The following is a 19,322-nucleotide window of genomic DNA, read 5'->3' as shown; positions in this document are numbered from 1 at the left end:
TTGTTCATCAGATTTGTACATGGAAATAAAAAGCTCATAATTCTCATGTGATATGTTTTCAAGATGTATGATTATTTTCTATTAATGTAATGGGTGCATTATTTTTTCTAACCCAGTACAATAAATCTTAACTTAAAGGTCCCTTAAGATGAAAATCTATTCTTATTGTGTTTTGTGCTTGTCATATACAGAGAGGTGTAAAGTAAAAGCTGGTATGATGTGGAGACATTTACTTTTGTCATTTCTCGAGCCCAACACAACTATATAGCTTCCAGCTTTACAGGCCAGTACAAATTTGACCTATATACTACATCAGCATGACCAATACTCCTCTACCTAAAACTTTGTACAATCCTGCCCCCTCATTGCCTACTGTTCCCGGGTGACCCATTCAGAATAGCAGCGGCCTCACAGTCTACCAGTTTTTTGGTTTTTTTTTTTGTTTACTTTTTTGAGCTGCTTCTGCTAACTCTAAAATGTCTCAGCCATAAGCAAAACACACTGTATATTCTGCTGTTGGCCTCAAGAGTGAACACAAGAGCCTCCATGCATTCCCAGCATCTGAAGATTCTGAAGACCCAGCAGATTATTATTAATTTTACTGGCAATGTCACCGCAATAGGACAATCCTAAGTGTTGGCCTGTTGCATGGCTAACAGGCTAACATTAGCTTTGATCATATGGCCACAAGTCAGAGCTCTGTGGAAACTATAATGCTAAGGGACATTCAGAGAAGGTAGAAATCATAACATTTAAAATTAATGAACAAGGACTGTGTGACTGTGATTTATTGCCACTAGTTGTGCTTCAGTGCAACCTAAACTTATCTGGTGTTAACATCTGTTTGCTTCTCTCCTGCTCTCCTTGCTCACATGCACTGCATTATAATTTCCACATTTACTATAAAACTGTAATCATTTACATATCTTTATGTTTCTGCTGTCATAAAATGGAATGAGTATAACACAATGACTAGCATAGCCTATTAAGACTACAGCGCTGCTACTCCGTACAGCTAGAATATTGTTTTTATAACTGCTACATTGTCTGACAAATTAACCATACAATTAAAAACAGCGGCTGTGCTGTAAATTCAGCAATATTTTGGGGCAATATAGAGAAAGTTGGAAATGATTTTTTTAAAAAGTCTCCATCTCACACATTCACACAAAGAGAATCTTCTTCCAGAAGCAGGCAAGGACAGCAGCAGCTCAGCTGCATTTTAAGCTTCTGACACTGACACAGCCCATTTCGAACAGGGGAAACCAGAAGTTAGACAGTCATGGGAAACTTACGGTATTCGTAGCTGAAGAAAGATACATGCTGGGCAGGTGTGAGACTTTTATTATTTTGCTGAAAGGGGGCACAATATGGGACCTTATTAATTAAAAGTATTGCATGCTTATTTAAATAGTAAACAGCAATTTAAAAAGTTGCTGATGTTTACTGTTGAGAGTTGCCTGTTTTTTCTCTAAAGATAAGATAAGATAAACCTTTATTACTCCCCATGTCAGGGGAAATTTCCCGTGTTACAGCAGCAATATACAGTAAAGATAATAATTATAATAACAATAATATGTACAAGAATGAAGGATGAAAAATGAATGGAGTATTGCTACACTATAAATAAATGACATCAGCAAAAAGTGACTTGTGGAATAAATGTAAAAGTGCAAATAAAATATTTCTGACCTAAAGATACGCTTTTAAGACGTTTCCTCGTGTTTATTTTATTTTTTCGTTTTTTGTGACAGTGTTTCCATGGAAACAAAGGCGGACATTTCCGGTTAATTATCCAATGAGAGTATCCAGATTGAAAGCGTGACATTTGATTGGCTGCAGGAGACTTCCGTCTAATCGTCTCTTCGACTGGCGCTCGAAACCCGCGGCTTACAAAAAACAGTGCTGGATCAAGTCAAATAGTAGCAATAAAATCTGCTTTTTACCAAGACTGACCTGGTTGCAAGGCGTCGAAGTTGTGCAAAGGTTACGGTAACGTCGACTAAGAATAAAACCTAGAAAAACTCGCTGTTTTCAAACAAAACACAACACGACCGAGTTTGTTTATGGCAGCGTTAGCACTAGAGTTAGCAGATGGCTAGCTAGCTCGGTATCGCAGGGAGGTAACGTTACCTTGTCGACTAGCGTCAACTGAAACTGCAGCGCCAACAGCTGGGAAAACAGGCCGAAAACGAGCTGGGTGAGTGTTATGCCCGGCTTGATCCTTGAATCAGACGCTAGAATCCGAGCAGCTCTAATGTTATAAATAAACCATTTTCTGTGTTTGCAGAAACTGCTCAGTTGACCTGTCTTTCTAAACATTTTTCACCGCAATTCAGCCATTCTTTCTTCTTTATTTTGTTAGACTAGTCATTGTTGGGCCCAGCTGGATCAACAACGATGTCGCTGTCGACCGACGCTAGTCTTGCGGCTCACCAAAGCTTCGGAGATAAGGGACAGACTATATGTGTGGTGCCCGACCTCTCTTCTGATCTCCTGGGAGATGACTTTGACATGAACAAGTCCTTCCCATGCACTCAGAGGTCATTGTACAAGAAGAGGCTTTTGGCATTGCAACGTCGTTACTATCCAGGTTCCTTGACAGGTAGAGTTTAACCTTTTGGTTGTGATTCAGAGTAGGGATCAGTTATTCCATAATTTATCAAAGACACTGTTTCCTTTATCTCTGAATATAAAATATTGACTATACATGGGTTTAGATATGTTTTTTTCAGTGAAAACAACCTCACCTTGGGCTATTCAAAATGTTATTGTTTAATTACTGTTTCTTAATAATCAGGATGAGGGTGTGAGAAAGTGATTTTAATCAAATCTGACTCTTATTTTTGCTTACAGGTGACCGTTTGGATGTTTGCACATCTGTGGCGCACAGAAATCACCAAATCTCTAGTTTATTTCCTGCCTCCCCAGTTTTTGCTGAGTCCCTGCCACACCCGTTCACTATGTCAGAGACAGAGGAGAGACTCTTAAATCAGCTATTCTCTGGAGATTTTGGCCTGCTGGGAAATCTGGCTGCCATCAACCCAAACAAAGTCATACTTACTGTCAGCAAGAAAACCAGAGAGGTACTGTGTGTGCTTTTAATAGAAGCAGTAATGGTTGACAGCAACATTAGTTACACAGTACTTTAGGAATTATCGACTGGAAATGTGTTTTATCTTCTCCTTTTATCTTAATTTTTCAGATTTTATCAGTCAATGACCAAGCGTGCAAACTGTTTGAGTGCACCACTAATGAGCTGACTGGAAGAAAGCTGTCCTCTATCTTAAAGAAAACCAGTCAGGTCCTGGAAGAAGCATTAGAAGAAGATTTTCTACTATCAGATGGAACTATTGCACCTATTTCCGGAAAACTGGTACTTAATATACTATTCAATGAATCACTGAATTTTTCTTAAAACACAGTTAAATCATACTACCATTTAGCTAAATGTTTGTAATTTTTTTATGTGATTGTTGTAAATGTTTGTACATGTTTACAAGCTTGTTTTCTATGCTTAACGGGGCTGATTTTTCTGTAGATGGATGCTGTAACATTATCTGGAGAGGTGACAGTGTCTGTGTGTACACACAAACAGTCACAAAATGACGAGCACTGGCTTTTCATGATGGAAAACGTGGAAAGGGTATCAGCCTTTTTGTCCTTTTCACAAGATGTAAGTACAGCATTCTGTAGCATCTTTTATGGTATGATTGTTTTTTGCTTCCTTTTAAAATTTGTAATATATGTATGAATATATTTATAAAATAGATAACATATTTGATTTATTTTCTAGGGCAGTATCCTAACCTGTGACTTGGCATTTGCTCATCTCCATGGATACCACCATCCCGAGGACTTGAAAGGAGTGTCTGTTCAGGAGCTAATCCCCTCTTTACAAATCCCTCTCCGCAGTTATGCATTGCCCAAAGTAAGCACACTTTACAACTAAAACTCTTCCACTCAGCTAAGTAAAGCTCCCTTTCTTACCCTTTGCTTTCAAGTTCCCGTTTACCAATACGCTTCTTAGACATTTTAGAGGCACGCAGAAGACAGAAAAGAAATGATATCCCTAAACTTTATAAGCTCAGGTATTTCTGTAAGTCTGCCCTGATTGACGTTGCTTTTTCTTCCCTTTTTCAGATGCTGAGGGTTCAGAAAGTTTGCGGTAAAAGCAGAGGAGGTGCATCAGTCCCTCTGTGTGTCAAACTTCAGGCGGCAGTAGTGTGTGGAAAACCCCAACACCACAAAAGTGGGAGTGGGACTGATTGTACCTGTCCAACAGATAATCTTGAAATATCAAATGGCGAGGGCAAGCATCCATGCTCCTCTGTGTGCAAGAGAGAAGCATCACCCTCTGCACACTGTAAACAACCAATTCATGGAAAAGAGCAGTCCTCAGGTATGTTGTTTAGTTGGACGTTAAAACTAAGCTGGGACCTATAGATTGGTTGCAGGAATTAAAAACACATCCAAAATTACTTTGAGGAAACTGGTGCCTAATCTACTATATTGCAGTGTTATCCAAAAACCCTCCAAACATTTTTGCAGCATAAGACTCCAGACTTAACATCGAAAAAGTGCAGCGGATAAAAATGAAAATCTCTGTTGGAAAAGAAATCAGAATGTGAGGTAACTGACAAACATTGCTAAGATGTTGGTTTGTGCTGCATGCTCCTAAAGGGTCTTGTTAAGATGTACAAACTGTAGAGAAACTTATTGGATTATCCAAAAACTGGATAGTAACAAAGGGACAATGGGACTGTTTTTTTGGGGGGGCTTATAAACACTTACAGTTTGAAAATACATGGTTTTTCTATAGCAGTTGAAGTTTGAGTTGAAAAATACAAGGCAGGCCAAATATGACATATATTGATCATACATGGTTTTTGCAATGGTAGTTTTTAGCACCTTTTGTGTCAATATCATTTTTCATTAAATGTTTTTATGCCTGCAAGCTGTAGTGTGCATTAGTTGAGTATTATCCTTTAAACTACTTAACTTTTGCATGTCAAACCAATTTAATACGTAACACTATAGAAAACCAAACCATTTTGAGACCCTCAAATGCTATATGAACCCTGAAAATGTTACTCAGCAGACACTGTAATTGGACAAACAGTACTGGTTGTAGCTGACTGTGCACCTTAACATGTGTCTGCACTTTCACAGAAGTCAAAGCAGACAGCACGGTTCTCTCCCCCAGTCCAGCACTGGAGTACTGTGGAACCGTTTGGGTGTTTGCCCCTGTGAACGGACTCCTCCTGCTCCACCCTGATGGCTCAATCTTCAGCATTCATGACCATGTGGCGCTCAGTCTGTTTGGCTACAACAAGGACGAGCTGCTGGAAAAGGTGAGCCAACATGACCAGCTGATCAAGGCCGTTCAGACTGAGGACCATGCCAACGCTCACTTCTGTCACTGCTGCTTTGTCATCAACAGAGTGTCACTTTCCTGATGCCTGGTTTCTATGGATGGATGACGGACAGAAAGGCCAGCCCCTTTTCTGATTCTCATGTAGAGGCTTGTAAAAGTCCGGTCTCATCCAAAATATCAGGAAAATCCGGTACGCAGCTGTATGCTATAGTGACAAATTATAAAATGATAGTTCATGTTTTACAACCAACTTGCTATGATCGTCTACATAACTCATAGAAGAAATATGCAGTGTGTCGTATCTATCTTACTAGATGTTTTGTTTTTTCATGTGCTCCTCGCAGCAGTTTCCAGTTTCAAGAGTTCTGTTTTTTTCATGTCTGGATTGTTTCCATCCTGCAGTGTGTTTATATTTTGTCATGTCATGAAGTACTTGTTTACGCTGTGTGTCATTTCTTCATTTCCCTCATTCTCTCATCTTAGACCATTCCTCGCTGGTGGCTGGAGACATGGCCATGGTGCGTCAGGCTATCCTGGCCAGTACCTCAGTGGGGAGAGGCAGGATCTTCACTGGAACCAGCACCAGGCTGGAGAAACAGGGCAGCGCTCTGTCTACCCTCTCTCCTCCGGCAGTTACCTCCACACGTGTGGTTATGTAAGTTAGCAGGCACGATGGGCTTGTTGTCAAAAACAGGCTGGATGTTTTTTTTTTTTTTTTTTTACTGGCGGCAACGACTATATCCCCAAAGGGTGAAAAGCTTCCTGAATGTGACCTTGTTTAACTCTGACAGAAAGTTTTATGTTAGCAGATGTTAGACTTAATTAAAGACACCAGCCGCAATTTGTATTCTCTTAAGTTTGGGGCAAACAAAGGCTGCCGTAGCAACAATCAGGGACCTAAAAGCAGCAGAGTGCATGCATATTTAATGTGCTTTGCAGTAAATCTGGAAACACAGCAGCTCTGTGCTCAAGCCTAATACCCTCTGTGCGTCTCTGACCAGCCAGAAAGTAGAAGTCCTTCCATCTTTCTCGTGCTGAAAAAGCGTTTACCACAAACACTGTTTTAGTGTTTGTAATTTGATCTGATTGATTTGTGAATAATTGTGATACTGGAAAATCTCAGAATCTGGATTTACAACGTTTTACAGCATGTCCTCTTTTGCCATCTGTTGGACAAATGATATCACAGCATGTTTGGTACCCGAATAAAACACAAATTTTTACGATAGTGACTTATATGAGTTTCCACAAATTTTAATTATTTAAAAGAAAATGTGTTTTTTTCACCATGAAATACTTAGTATGGTCATGGACCTGATATGTAGAGAAATATGATAACGGGTTCCTCGAACAGTACTTAATTGGTTCATAGCCTTCTTTATCATATGATTGACTGCTAAAGAATTTAAATGGTCTTTAGCCTTTATTCTAGCCCAACATTTACGATCTATAGCATCCTGACATCTGTTAGAATTTTCATTCTGTATATGCATATAGTACTGATTTCCAGAAAATAAGTGAGCGTGTAATTGTTTTTTTTCATGCCAGCTTCTACTTGTAAATGTTGTTGGAACAATTCAGTTAAAACAGCCATTCTTTCCTCAGGGCCAATGACACTGCAGAGCTGATGGAAGAAGCAGCCCAGGTAGTTTCCTGCAGTAGCCAGCTAGACAGTGCAGGATCCACCCAGGCACTCCTCAAGACCTTTGCCTGGGTGGAACCTCCTGGAGAAGACACTTGCTGCTTGGTTCCACCTGAACCATCACCCCATAACAGAGAGCAGCAGCTGACCGATGGGGTTCAGAAAAATGATGGACCTGGCATCCAGAATCTCCAAGGTGTGATGTGGTTATGTGTTTTTTTTTGTTTTCTTTTCTTCACATTTGTTCGTCTCTAGTTCTGCCATGTAACTCAAACATGTCAGAACTGCAGTACATACTGTGTGTAGAGTGAATTTTAAAAAGAAGTTCTGTAAAAATTCTTTAAGATTGTATTATGTGTGACAGACTGATGTTTGTCTTGTTTTATAGACGCTCCTGCTCAGAATGGACAAGCTGTTTGCAATGTGGGTGGCAACTCTTCTGATGCTGGAAAAGACCACCACTCATGTCCGTCTGTCCTCCAAGACTCAAGCTTTGAGGTCATCTCACTGGAGAGCAGGTGAGGAGCAGTGTTTTTCAGCTGTGTCGGTGCAATGCAGCCCTTAAAGCTACTGAAATGTCTGGCCAGATTAGATTAAAGGAAACATTTTCAGCAGTGTTCACATTTCCCCACCTCCTTTTGATGACGTAATATCACCTAGATGGAGTTTTTATGAAAATAAAATGCTGTAAGTAGTTACACTATGTAATCCGTTTATTGAAATTTAATTTCTCAGATCTTCCTCTGGCTTCTGTGAAAAATTTGGTGGTCATGGTGGTTCTGATCCAGCCCAGGCAGAGGATAGTCATTCAGCACATTTAGTGGACTCGGCCAGCTGCTTCCTGGACCTCAACAGCAATGGTGATCTGGTGACCAGGGCCCTAGCTGACCTAGACCTGAGCAGTAGTATAGAGCTGCTCAGTCGCAGAGAGCACAACGATGACAACCAACACTCCATGACTTCCTGTGATACAGCTGAGCTCCTGCGGACACCCTCCCCATGCATGGTGGGGTCTGACCAGGAAGCGGAGCCTGTTGACACTCGGCATCCTGCTGTGAAGATCAGAAACAGCTTGAGTGAAGAACTAGGAAATCACCAGGGCGAACAGGATCAGTGGGCAGCTCTCTCTGCCATTCATAAAGGAAAGAGCCAAGAGTGCTCCATACAAATGAATGGTGGGATTCAGTCAATGGCAGACATTCCTGCCACGTCAACTCCTAAAAAGCAGAGGGTGAATGGACGCACTCTGTCCTCAGACACCGCACAGATACTGGAGGGGAGATTCGAAGGAAGTGGATACCACAGAGATGGAACAAGAGTTGGTAGGTATTAAATGTTTATAATTTCCTTAATGAAAATCATAAAGAATCAAGACTAACGGGGTTATTTCTTCTCTCCAGATGTGCAGTGTGACATCTGTAGGACTGACTTGCCTGATGGAGGCTTCATGTTCTGTGTGTGGATGAGTCGACCCGGCCAGCAGGGGGCGCTGCTGCAAACAGGTCGATCACTGCAGAACCTATCAGCAACCAGTCTTGGAGAAGTAAGTGACAGTAAAGATTTGAGGTTCTAAGTCAGAATGGCACATTATTCTGCTTTTTTAAAGCATAATAATGGTTATTCATCTTTCAACTCATTCATCGTTGACTCATTCTTTCCTTCAGAAGATTGGTGAAGCCAGTCAAGGGGAAGTGTTGCGTTCCACCATGGACCTTGAGCAGTCTCGAGCCTGTGACGGACAGTTTGAAGAAGAGTACCAGCCACTCAGAGCAGTGGGCAAAGGAGCTTTTGGTTTTGTCTGGAAGGCAATAAGACGCTGTGATGGACAAGAAGTAAGGCAACATTTTATTTCTACAGTGTGTGCCGATTTCTGTTTAAATGTAGCTTTGTTTAGGACTGAGGATTGTGATGTATGTTAATGCCACTTAACCAACTTTACAATCTGCAGGTGATTGTGAAGTTCATTAGCAAGGCCAGAATAGTAAGTGACTGCTGGGTGGATGACCCCATGTTGGGACGAGTGAGCCAGGAGATTGCCATACTGACACGAGTGCAGCACCATAACATTGTCAAGGTAACTGGGTTATTACGTCAAAACACATAATCAAGAAAGTTTCAGCAGCATTTGTTCATAATGTTAAATTGCTTTGCTCTGTGTGTGTCACTAGGTGCTGGAGGTGTTTGAGAATGGGAGTTACTTTCAGATGGTGATGGAGAAACACGGAGATGGTTTGGACCTTTTTGAATTCATAGACATGCAGCCACGACTGGATGAGCCCCTGGCCAGCTACATCTTTAGACAGGTATGTGCATAGTTAAATATATACACATGACGGGAGAATGGGCTTTGAAATGTAATTGAGTAATCTGTTCCTTGTTAAATTCTCTTCCTAGCTGGTTGCGGCTGTTTTCTATCTGAGGACTAAGAACATCCTTCACAGAGACATAAAAGATGAGAACATCATAATCGACAAGTGTTTTCACATCCGACTGATAGACTTTGGCTCTGCTGCCATGATGGCTCCCAGGAAGCTCTTTTACAATTTCTGTGGCACATTGGAATACTGCTCCCCAGAGGTGCTTCAGGGAAATCCGTGAGTATATAATAGCTGTGAATGACAGGTGCCGTTTGTTCCTTGTATAGTTTGTTTTTTTTATTTTTTTGGAAGTTCAGTTTAAAAGAGTAACAAGTGTCCTTATATGCAAGACTTTCACTCAAATCATTTAACCTAGATGCAAAATGTAGGTAATTTCAATTGCTGTTCTTCACATCTTTGTGTTCTTCTGTAGCTATGAGGGTCCAGAGCTGGAGATGTGGTCTCTGGGGGTTTTGCTCTACACTCTGCTGTTCAGTGAGAACCCCTTCTGCGATGTGGGAGAGATCCTGGATGCCAAACTAAACCCCCTCTTCCGCCTCTCTCCAGGTATACAGCAGTTTCTTTGCTGCTTGTTGTATGTAGTTTTAATTGAATAACTCACAAAATGTACAGTTTTAGACGGCACAAACGACTGAATTTCTATGTACACTCTCAGAGCTGCATGGCGTGTTAAGTGGACTGCTGCACCCTGAACCCACTCAGAGAATGACTTTAGACCAATTGCTGCTGCAGTCCTGGATCAGCCAGCCCATTTCTCTCGCAGAATACAGCTGGGCAGAGGTGGTTCCTGAAACTCAGAGCGTCTGTGAGTCCTCTTCAACAGTGCAGTTAGACAATAGTCAGTCATGTTTTAATACACTGAGGATCCTCTCTTCTTTTAACAGGCTCGCCACAGCATCAGGAATCCAGTCCTAAGCTGTACGTCAGGCAAGGCTTGTTCCCAGATGACGGCGATGAGACTTTGCCTGAGGATGAAGAGGAGGCAGAGGATGAGGATGAGAGGTTGTCTATGGTGGCCCTGGAATCTGAGCTCCAGAAGTACCTCCATGAGGATTAAAGATCGCATTTAAAGGGTGTGAAATAAGTGAAACAACTATCCGTCCAATGCTTAGTCTGCAGAAGTCTACAAGGAAATAAATAGCAACATGAGAAGCTGACACCTTAGTCCAAGTCAGTAATGAAGCCCTACTGTTGAGACAAAGTCATTTAGAGACATATGGACTTTTGCCTTTGCCGTCACTGGTCAGTTACAGTGTGCTTGTCGACAGATTTCTCAATGTAGCAGAAGAAGGCAAAAGCATTAATGATGTATGTGCAGAAGTGAATCATTTATTTAATCTGCTTTATTTATTCTTTGCCGTTTGGGAATGTTTGAAGCCGCAAAATAGTAGTGATAGTTAATGGCTTCTCCAGCTTTGCTACCAAAACCCACAGGTGACAGCAACCTTTTGCTGTTTACCTCAGAAACCTCAGAACTTCAATGAAGATCAATGGACACTTGATCCACATTTATTTAACAGATGGCCCTTTTATCTTCCTCGTTTTAATCTTGGATATTTTGATTAAACGTGTAAGTATATTTACAATATTTTATGTATTTATTTTTATACATTAATAAATATCTCACTGCAAACATGCTGTTCCCTTTGATTTGAGTAAAGATTTGCATGTAACTACAGGATGATTTTAAGTTCCATGAAAAGATTGTAAAGATATTTGAATTTTATACCCTACCAGGACATAACAAACAGTAAATCACTGCAGTACTTTTCACATTGCAGTTCCCAACAAATTAACTCTGACTTGAGAACCGAATAAATGACATTTGCTTTGCATGACTGGCTGACACAGAATATACCGATTTTCAAGATGTTTTCAAAGTAGATTTCATTTGTCAGAAATTCACAGTAGAGTGGCAATGCAAAGAATTCATCATGAGAAAGGGATCATTAGGTTAACTACAAACTGTCAGGGATTGCAATACATTTAAATACTTCAAAGTGTGGACGTCAAGAGAATATATACATGAATCCAAGCCAAGTTGACTTCATAATGGCAAACCAATACAATATCACTGAAACGCAAATAACCGTAAATGACCATCAGTAGTCTTCAATGGAAGGCTAACATACGTTGATTAACAAAAAGCAATGCAGTATTTCTCGTGATGAAAATAATACAGTAGAGATTAGTTAACAAGTACAGAAAAATAAAACCACTAGTCAAACTTTGCAAATATCTACCTGCAGCAAGAAAATTAGAAACTTATAATGCACTTTGCGACTGTTTTCAGTGCTCTCTGTCATATTTTTTTAAACTAACATTTTCGCTTTCATGTAAGCCTGCGCGTAGCGGAACCTTTGGACTGAATACCTTCTTGAAGACGGAACATTATAAACGTCGGACAAGCATGTGTACCCGTGTTGCTGTGCGACAGGTGAGCTAAAATGTTCCAAAATTTAAAAGGTTTAATATACTGCTAACTTAATACGATTGCAGTTGTATAACGTTCAACGAAATGAGCCACGGTGTTTGGAAAATAGGTTAAAATGCTGCTAAGCGAGCCAGTCTTCGGCTTTAACCTTCACGTTTGCTAACTTAAGCTAATGATAGCACAGTAAGTTCATCAGCACATTCCTGTCTACTCTTTAATATAGACATAACTACTTTCAGTGTTTTCAAGGATGATTTCTTTCCGCAGATTCTTCGGTGGGGTGTGAGAAATGCTACTTCTTCTGTCTTCATTCCCCTCCAGTTTGAGAGATGCTACCTCCAGTCTCTTAGCAGATTGTTGTGTTCCTCTGCACACCAGAGCACTTTACGGCCCAACCATGAAGCCTCTCCTGTCACAACTAAACCAGTTCCTGAGCTGTCTCTAAGCTCACTGATTGATATGGGATTTACAGATACGCAGGCAGAGCAGATATTTGAGTCTGTGTCCAGTGTCAGGGGAGGAAGTGCTGCCAAGCATATTCTGTCAACGCTTACAGTTCTGTTTGTGTTGGGCCTGAACCCCTCCAGTGTGCAGAAACTGCTGGAGAAATGCCCTGAACTTTACACTGTCAAAGAAGCACAGCTTCAGCAACGCATAAGCAACCTGCGGAAATTAGGTTTAGTTGAAGGTGAGATGGCAATCTGTGTGCTGCTCAGTTTATCATTTACGTGCAAGCAGACAATGCTCAGAATGCTCCATGTGTATCAAACCCATATTCTTTCCTATCTCTTCGATAGGCAGTCTTCAGAGAATGGTAGCCCATTACCCCAAGATCCTGACTGTGCCTGTGAAGACAGTAAAAAATGTGGTGACGTTCCTCAAAGAGAGGTGTCTGTTTACTTCCCAGCAGGCCTCAGACATCCTCAGAGACAGTCCAGCAGTTGTACTGGAGAACCTGGACCAGCTGGAGTACAAGTTTCAGGTCAGCAAGTAATCAAGCAAATTTTGACAGCTAGCACTTACCATTCTACAGATTTTAGTTTTTAGGTGGATAAAACATGCAATGTCAAAGAAAACCTTGGCACGGTTAGTTACTAATCTAATTGAGATGTTGAGTTTACACACTGAATGTGTGATTTTATTTGCTATTTATTGTCAGGCAGCAGTTTTCATTGTGAAGTGTTGTTTACACGGTAGAGCAATGCTGGTTTATTGACTTCCTGAAACCATGACTAAACAGTATAGTCAAGGGCATGTGTTTTACAAGACAATGATGACCAGGTACTTTAATCAAACAAGCTGTTCCAGTTATATAAAAATATATCATATAAATAGATATGCACTGATCAGCCACAACATTAAACCCACCTGCCTAGTATTGTGCAGGTCCCCGTTGCACCGGTAAAACAGCTCTGATCGGCAATGCGTGGTCACACAGTTACAATTTAGTTTCATCCAAAGTGACATACAGTACATCAGAGACTAGATACAACACGAGGTCGGCAGGCAGGGCAGCACCAAGTACCTAGCTTTGGATCCTCACTAGACAACTGCACCCTGACTGGGATTTGAACCACCAGTCTCCCATGCCAAAGTCAGGGATGTTAATCACTGAGCTATCCAGCTGCCGCAAGTTCATACACAAATTCTAGAAGTTGCAAGGTGGGGCCTCTATACATCGATTTGATTTTCCAGCACATCCTACTAATGCTCTATCGGATTGAGATCTGTGTCCTTTGGAAGCCAAGTCAACACTTTGATTTTTGTCATGGTCCTCAAGCCATTTCTGAACGATAATGGCAGTGTGGTAGGGAGCATTATCCTCCTGAAAGAGGCCACTGCCAACAGAGAATACTGTTGCAACAATGATTCGGTACATGTTAAAGTAACATTCAAATGAATCCCAGCAGAACATTGACCCCAGAGCATCACCCTGCCTCAGCTGGCTTGCCTTCTTCCCATAGTGTACCCTGTGCAATCACACTCTGCCATCCACAGGATATACATCATTAGACCAGGTCTCATTCTTCCATTGCTTCATGGTCCAATGCCCATTGTAAGCACTTTGGGCAGTGGACATGGGTCAGCACTGGCACTCTGACCAGTCTGCAGCTACACAGCTCCACACACAGCAAGCTGTATTACACTGTCTGAACTGACACCTTTTTGTCAGAGCAATCATTAAGGTTTTCAGCAGTTTGTGCAACAGTAGTTTCACAGTTAGATCGAGCCACATAGGTCAGCACATCAATAAGTTTTGGGTGCCCATAACCCTGTCAGCAGTTAACCAGCTGTCCTTCCCTGCGCCGTTTTGGTAGCTTACTAACCACAAGACCTGACGTGCAGGTCCTTAAGTTGCTCATTTTTCCCATTTTAAACATATCAACTTCAAGAACTGGCTGTTTACTGGCTGCCTAGTGTATCCCACCCTATCATTGATGCCACTATAAAACATAATCAATGTAATTCACTTCACATGCCAGTGGTTTTAATGCTGTGACTGATTGGTTCAATTATAAATGTACCAGGCTGTGCTATTTTATCATTTCCTTTGTACAAAGCAGCATAGACTGATATTGTAAATCCATATCATACTCAGAAAATTAAGCATCGGCTGTATTCTCTCAGTTTTCAAATGCGAGCACAGAACATCTTGCTTAGATTTGATCTGCTATACAGTGTTGTAATACAGCTGTAGTGCTCCCCCTGTTGCCTGCAAGTGGCTGTTAATGGATTGCAATGTTTTTATGAGGTGATGCATGACTTGCTTGTGTCTACAGAATAAAACAAACATGGTTCACATGAGGTTTTGCTCTGCCTTTAGCATCAGACCAAATCATTTAGCCACTAATAATCCAAATATTTGCCATATTGCTAAATATAATAGCCCCCTTATTGCTGAGTACATTTTATCTGAATAACTGCAAATATTATAAAATATTCTCAGTTTTTTTTCCCCTTTTCTATCCTTTCATGGTTCTGTACTGTCAAACTGCTTTCATTTTCTCGTTTATAACAGCATGTGTTCTCTCGTCTCTCCACAGTATGTCTATTTCCGAATGGGTGTCAAACAGACAGAGATGGTGAAGTTCAGGTTGTTCCGTTTCCCTCTGGATGAGGTTCGCTGTCGACACATTTTTCTGGAGCGTCGGGGTTTCTACCAAACCCCTGACAAGAAAGGACAGACGACCATCGTAAACCCCAAACTGGACAGCATCCTTAACACTGACCTGGACACTTTCCTCACACATGTTGCCCAGGCGACAGCAGAGGAGTATGATGTATTTCAGAAACTGTTAGCAAGAGAATGGAAGGAAGAAGAGCTGCAACAGGGCAAGATTGAAGCTGATGATGATGATGAGGATGATGATGATGATGATGACAACGACAACGAGCAGACTGGAGGAAAACGTGGATATGAGAAGAGGAGAAAAAAATGAGTATCCTGTGAGATTCTTGAATAATTTTTATGAAATTACATGATTAGAAAGAATGAATCATCTAATACAATCAATGAAATGCTGCCTGGGGGTTATTACTATGTTGTGGAATATACCTGTCTAAAACACACATGGCAACATAATATTTTGGTTATTGTTACCTAGACTGCTCTCTTAAACTGAGTGAATCTTTTCTCATGGAGTTGATTTTTCTGTTGATCTAAGTGGCGTCATCAGGATGTGAGATGTGATGACGATAGTGTGAGGTCAGCCTCATGAATCAGGACTATGTGGAGCCATTCTTACTGTCAGATGTGGACAGTGTGACAAATTCCTCCCCTGCAATCTTTTTTCAAAAATAAATGATCCCAAGGGTTTTTGGCTTTTCTTAAATTATTCCTTGAATTAAAGCAGTTTCAGAGGTTTAGTTCTTCTGGTGCTTGACATTAGCAGCCTTCACTAGAATTAAGATGGAAATTTGAATCCAAACAATTTACACAGTCTAGATGGTTTTCAAATGTGTTGTTAAACCAAAATTAGTTTTTAAACTTCTTGAGCAGGAAAGACTGTAAAGGAAACGACATGAAGAGCACCGAAGAGGATGAAAAGCTCCACCCCGTTACTATGTAACAGCCAAGTGGTTCTGCTTTCCACATCTCCATATTATCTCTTTGAATCAACAGAGAGTCCAGATAAGGCCAGTGTGTGAGAGGAGTCCTATAAAACAACCATTGATTTATAGAAGAGTTAAGCCTCATGGATGTGCAACAGGGACAGATGTTTCAGGTTTGGACATCAGGTAAGATCACTCATCTTTAGTTAATCGATAATTTGTCAATAAGCATGTTTTTGCAAAGTTTGAATAGATCCAAATAATATTCCGTTTTTGTGTCAAGTGAATTTTAAACATTTAGGGAGGTGGTGGCATCATGTTGCTGTTATTCCACTAAAGATGTTGTCCATTAAATCCTGATGCCCCGCCTGATTTAGGAGAGTTAAATACAGGACCCCAGTAAGAGTTCAATGTTGCTATAGTCAGTGCACCTTTTATTACTGATATTCAAATTTAGATTTTTCTAATGCTTTGAATCTTTATTTTTGATGACAAACTCAATCTTCCTCGGAAGTAGGGATTACTAGTGTTGCACAAATTTCTAGAGATATTCTGCCAGTTTTTATCAGGTATCTTTGCTTGAGGGCTTGTGTGTCTTTTAATTTCTCTTTAAAATAAACAATGAGGGTCCATTGGCTCTAAGTTAGGTGATATATTTGGCCAGGATATCGACTCTACATTTTTCGTCCTTGGAAATCATGCTGGAAAATTTCTCTTGTGCAAACTGGGAGTCATCTTGTCAGCTAATGTTGTTGTATCTACAGACGGTGACATCATGGTGACATCTGTAAATGTCATCTCCCCAACACTTTCTGAACTCATGCAGCTCCACATCACAATTTCACCTCTGTGTTTCACTGTCAGGATTATGCATTCACTGTGGTAGTCCTGGCCAGGTTTCATGCCAAACATTCTGAAGCCCATCAGAACAGAACAAAATTAGTCTCATCTAATCAAAGAATGTACTCCCAATGTTCAACAGGCCGATTTAATGTTATTTAGCAAAGTAAATGTTTGCTCGTCTGTTTTTTCAGAGGTGCACCGTTAAAATGTAGCGCACTGTATGTGGAGTCATTTTAGCTGCACAACCACTGTAGCTGTGATTAGTTGTTCTGTGGCTTTTTTATACCTCCTATTCTGCAACTGTGTTTTACCTGTTTGTTTTTTTTTAGCTGCTCTCCCATCATCCTGTATCCTTTTCCATCTTTGTGAAGCCTCACAATTAGATTTTTCAGGTCTTTAGTAATTCCTTTCCATATATGATGCAGACATGTAGATCAGCACAGCCCATGAGTCCAAAACTGAAAAAGGTCTGGTTTTCACGGGTCATTTTAGAACCATGTTCATGCAGTTAGGCTGATTGGAAATTAAACATATACTCAGTTGGGTTTCAGTGATCCCAGGTTTTCTAACTTGTGTCAGTGATTGCAGGTGTATTTGCTTTAGTTGCACTGAGTTTCTATTCTGAGGTCTTTAATATAATACCATTGCTAAGAGGTGATACAGTTTAGAATTAGGAGTGCAATTCTGCACATATGTGTACTTATTTCTCTTGTATACTGTGTCTACTGTGTGTTTTCTGCTTGTTTGTTCTGCGTTTCTTTTGTTGCCTTAATTATTCACCACTTCCCTTCGATTTGCATTAGTTTCCATTTGCAACATGCAAAGAGCACAATCCATGACTGTATATTGTTCATATTTAAATTCTGGTTGCATGTTATCAGCTGCACATTTTAATATTCTTCTAGTTTATTTAACCTGGACTAAACCTTTAAAAAACACATAGATATAATTATGATCAGGACCCAATCAGCCAAAACAGTATCTAAAAACTACATATAGAAAGTCTTCCCAGCCTACAGTACATCATTTTGATTGTTATATAAGCACCTAGAGAGATTATATTTTATCATTTTCTTCATGCAGACCCACATTTGTTCACAGTGATGTTGTAGCAATAACATGAAAAATGTCTGTAAAATTGTGTTTCTGTTCAAATAACTGGACTGCATATATCCATGTATTTATATGCTTACATTTTGATCATGGTGTTAATTCATGGTACTTTCATCTACAGGACGCTGTTGGAGACAATAGAGATCACATCCCAAAGCACTCCTGTGTCATCATTAACTGTGTTTCCCCCTTAACTCGAAAACACAATGTCATCAACCCTGATGCTAGACCTCGAAAAGAAGTGGTTTGAGAGTTTTCATAAATTGCACCTCGAATTTCTTATCATACCTGCCGTAGTTATCACTCTAGCCACCTTGTTAGCCAATCCTGTTCTCTTGACATGCATTTGTCTGTCCCGTGCCTTGCGTCAGGAGACCCGTTATCTGCTGGTGGCCAACACTCTGATGGCAGACATGCTTTTCCTCATCTTCAACCTGACCACAATGATTTATAACACTGTGAGAGCTCAGATACCCTGGAGAGTCTGTGAGCTCATCACAGCTGTCTCCGTCATAGCCTACTGCTGCGCCATCCTCACCGTCACTCTCATGGTGGTCGACACCTACACTGCGGTTCGCTGGCCTCTCCAATACCACGACATCCTTCCCCCTGCCCGCACCCGCCGCATCCTGGTGGGGATGTGGGTGCTGGCAGCCGTATACCCTTTCATCGTACTGATCCTGATGGAAATACACAGGAGCAACTCCCACGAAAAGGTGCGTGTGTGTCTGGCTCTCATCTCCTTCTCCTTCCTTCAGATCAAGGACACACTGGGGATCCACATTTTCTTCTTTGTAGCAGCAATCATCTGTGCAATAATGATTTGTTACTGCTACGTTCGACTCTACATGGTGACAAGAACGCAGGGAATCTGGCAGAGCCGTTTCTCCAGGGCCCGGGTCACGCTGCTGGCCCACGCCGTTCTGCTCCTGCTCTACTTTGCCCCCGGCTTTGTTTTTATTGTGGAACTCTACCTGTTCGACAGGAAAGATATAAGTCAGGAACTTCGCGTGTGGATCAACACGGCCAACGTATGTGTTTTCATGTTGCTGCCCAGAGCGCTTGCTCCTTATCTGTATGGGATGAGATACAGGGAGATCTCTGATACTCTATTGATCCTGGTGCAGCGCAACAGGAGGCCCAGCCAGAACACCGTGTCATGAAGACACTGAAGAATCTTTATTATTCATATTTATTGCATTTTTCCACTGAGACTGCTTCTGATGAATACACATTTTTAAATCATTTCTAAGTATCAAGATTTTAGACTCAAGTCACAAATACAGTGCAATCCACAATATTAAGAAGTTTTGTTTTGATGAGCTACCTAACATACTTTTCTTTCTTTTTTTTTTTTTTTACCTTTTCTAGATTCTTTTCAAAATAAATTGTCTCTAAAAGTTGAACCTATATATTTTTGTCTCAATGCTTTTTCAAAACACAGGTTCCCAGTGATGTGATTTTAGCAGAGAAACACCAAGA

General features: G+C 40.8%; 3 protein-coding genes across 6 annotated transcripts; all 3 read left to right on the top strand.

The window, feature by feature from the left end:
- The first annotated feature begins 1,857 nt into the window (after positions 1 to 1,857).
- Positions 1,858 to 11,030, top strand: pask (PAS domain containing serine/threonine kinase). 2 transcript variants are annotated; one of them, XM_035954304.2, is made up of 21 exons: positions 1,858 to 2,200; positions 2,366 to 2,605; positions 2,857 to 3,086; positions 3,206 to 3,376; positions 3,542 to 3,676; positions 3,797 to 3,931; positions 4,144 to 4,402; positions 5,173 to 5,354; positions 5,444 to 5,567; positions 5,861 to 6,032; positions 6,983 to 7,215; positions 7,408 to 7,537; positions 7,755 to 8,341; positions 8,420 to 8,562; positions 8,687 to 8,851; positions 8,968 to 9,093; positions 9,188 to 9,322; positions 9,414 to 9,613; positions 9,810 to 9,943; positions 10,053 to 10,202; positions 10,282 to 11,030. In XM_035954304.2, exons 2-21 carry the CDS (start codon positions 2,401 to 2,403, stop codon positions 10,452 to 10,454), a joined length of 3,789 nt encoding a protein of 1,262 aa, XP_035810197.2. In that variant the 5' UTR covers positions 1,858 to 2,200; positions 2,366 to 2,400; the 3' UTR covers positions 10,455 to 11,030. The 2 variants fall into 2 exon arrangements, with proteins under 2 accessions (XP_035810197.2, XP_023139284.2); XM_023283516.3 differs by having other exon boundaries at positions 8,684 to 8,851.
- A 676-nt stretch (positions 11,031 to 11,706) lies between these two features.
- Positions 11,707 to 17,999, top strand: mterf4 (mitochondrial transcription termination factor 4). Of its 3 annotated transcripts, XM_023283522.3 has the most exons (5): positions 11,707 to 11,834; positions 12,099 to 12,519; positions 12,629 to 12,813; positions 14,876 to 15,278; positions 15,955 to 17,999. In XM_023283522.3, the coding sequence occupies exons 1-4, from the start codon at positions 11,808 to 11,810 to the stop codon at positions 15,269 to 15,271; spliced, it is 1,029 nt and encodes a 342-aa protein (XP_023139290.1). In that variant the 5' UTR covers positions 11,707 to 11,807; the 3' UTR covers positions 15,272 to 15,278; positions 15,955 to 17,999. The 3 variants fall into 3 exon arrangements, with proteins under 3 accessions (XP_023139290.1, XP_023139289.1, XP_023139291.1); XM_023283521.3 differs by lacking the exon at positions 15,955 to 17,999 and having other exon boundaries at positions 14,876 to 15,648; XM_023283523.3 differs by lacking the exons at positions 11,707 to 11,834; positions 15,955 to 17,999 and adding an exon at positions 11,854 to 12,014 and having other exon boundaries at positions 14,876 to 15,648.
- On the top strand, positions 15,952 to 19,250 carry LOC111577311 (probable G-protein coupled receptor 148). Its single transcript, XM_023283524.3, has 2 exons — positions 15,952 to 16,070; positions 17,962 to 19,250. The coding sequence occupies exon 2, from the start codon at positions 18,047 to 18,049 to the stop codon at positions 19,001 to 19,003; it is 957 nt and encodes a 318-aa protein (XP_023139292.2). The 5' UTR covers positions 15,952 to 16,070; positions 17,962 to 18,046; the 3' UTR covers positions 19,004 to 19,250.
- Positions 19,251 to 19,322: the final 72 nt, after the last annotated feature.

Source organism: Amphiprion ocellaris, chromosome 10 (assembly GCF_022539595.1).
Source record: "Amphiprion ocellaris isolate individual 3 ecotype Okinawa chromosome 10, ASM2253959v1, whole genome shotgun sequence".
In the NCBI taxonomy this organism is placed as follows: domain Eukaryota; kingdom Metazoa; phylum Chordata; class Actinopteri; family Pomacentridae; genus Amphiprion; species Amphiprion ocellaris.
This window is presented reverse-complemented; position numbering and strand designations above follow the sequence as displayed.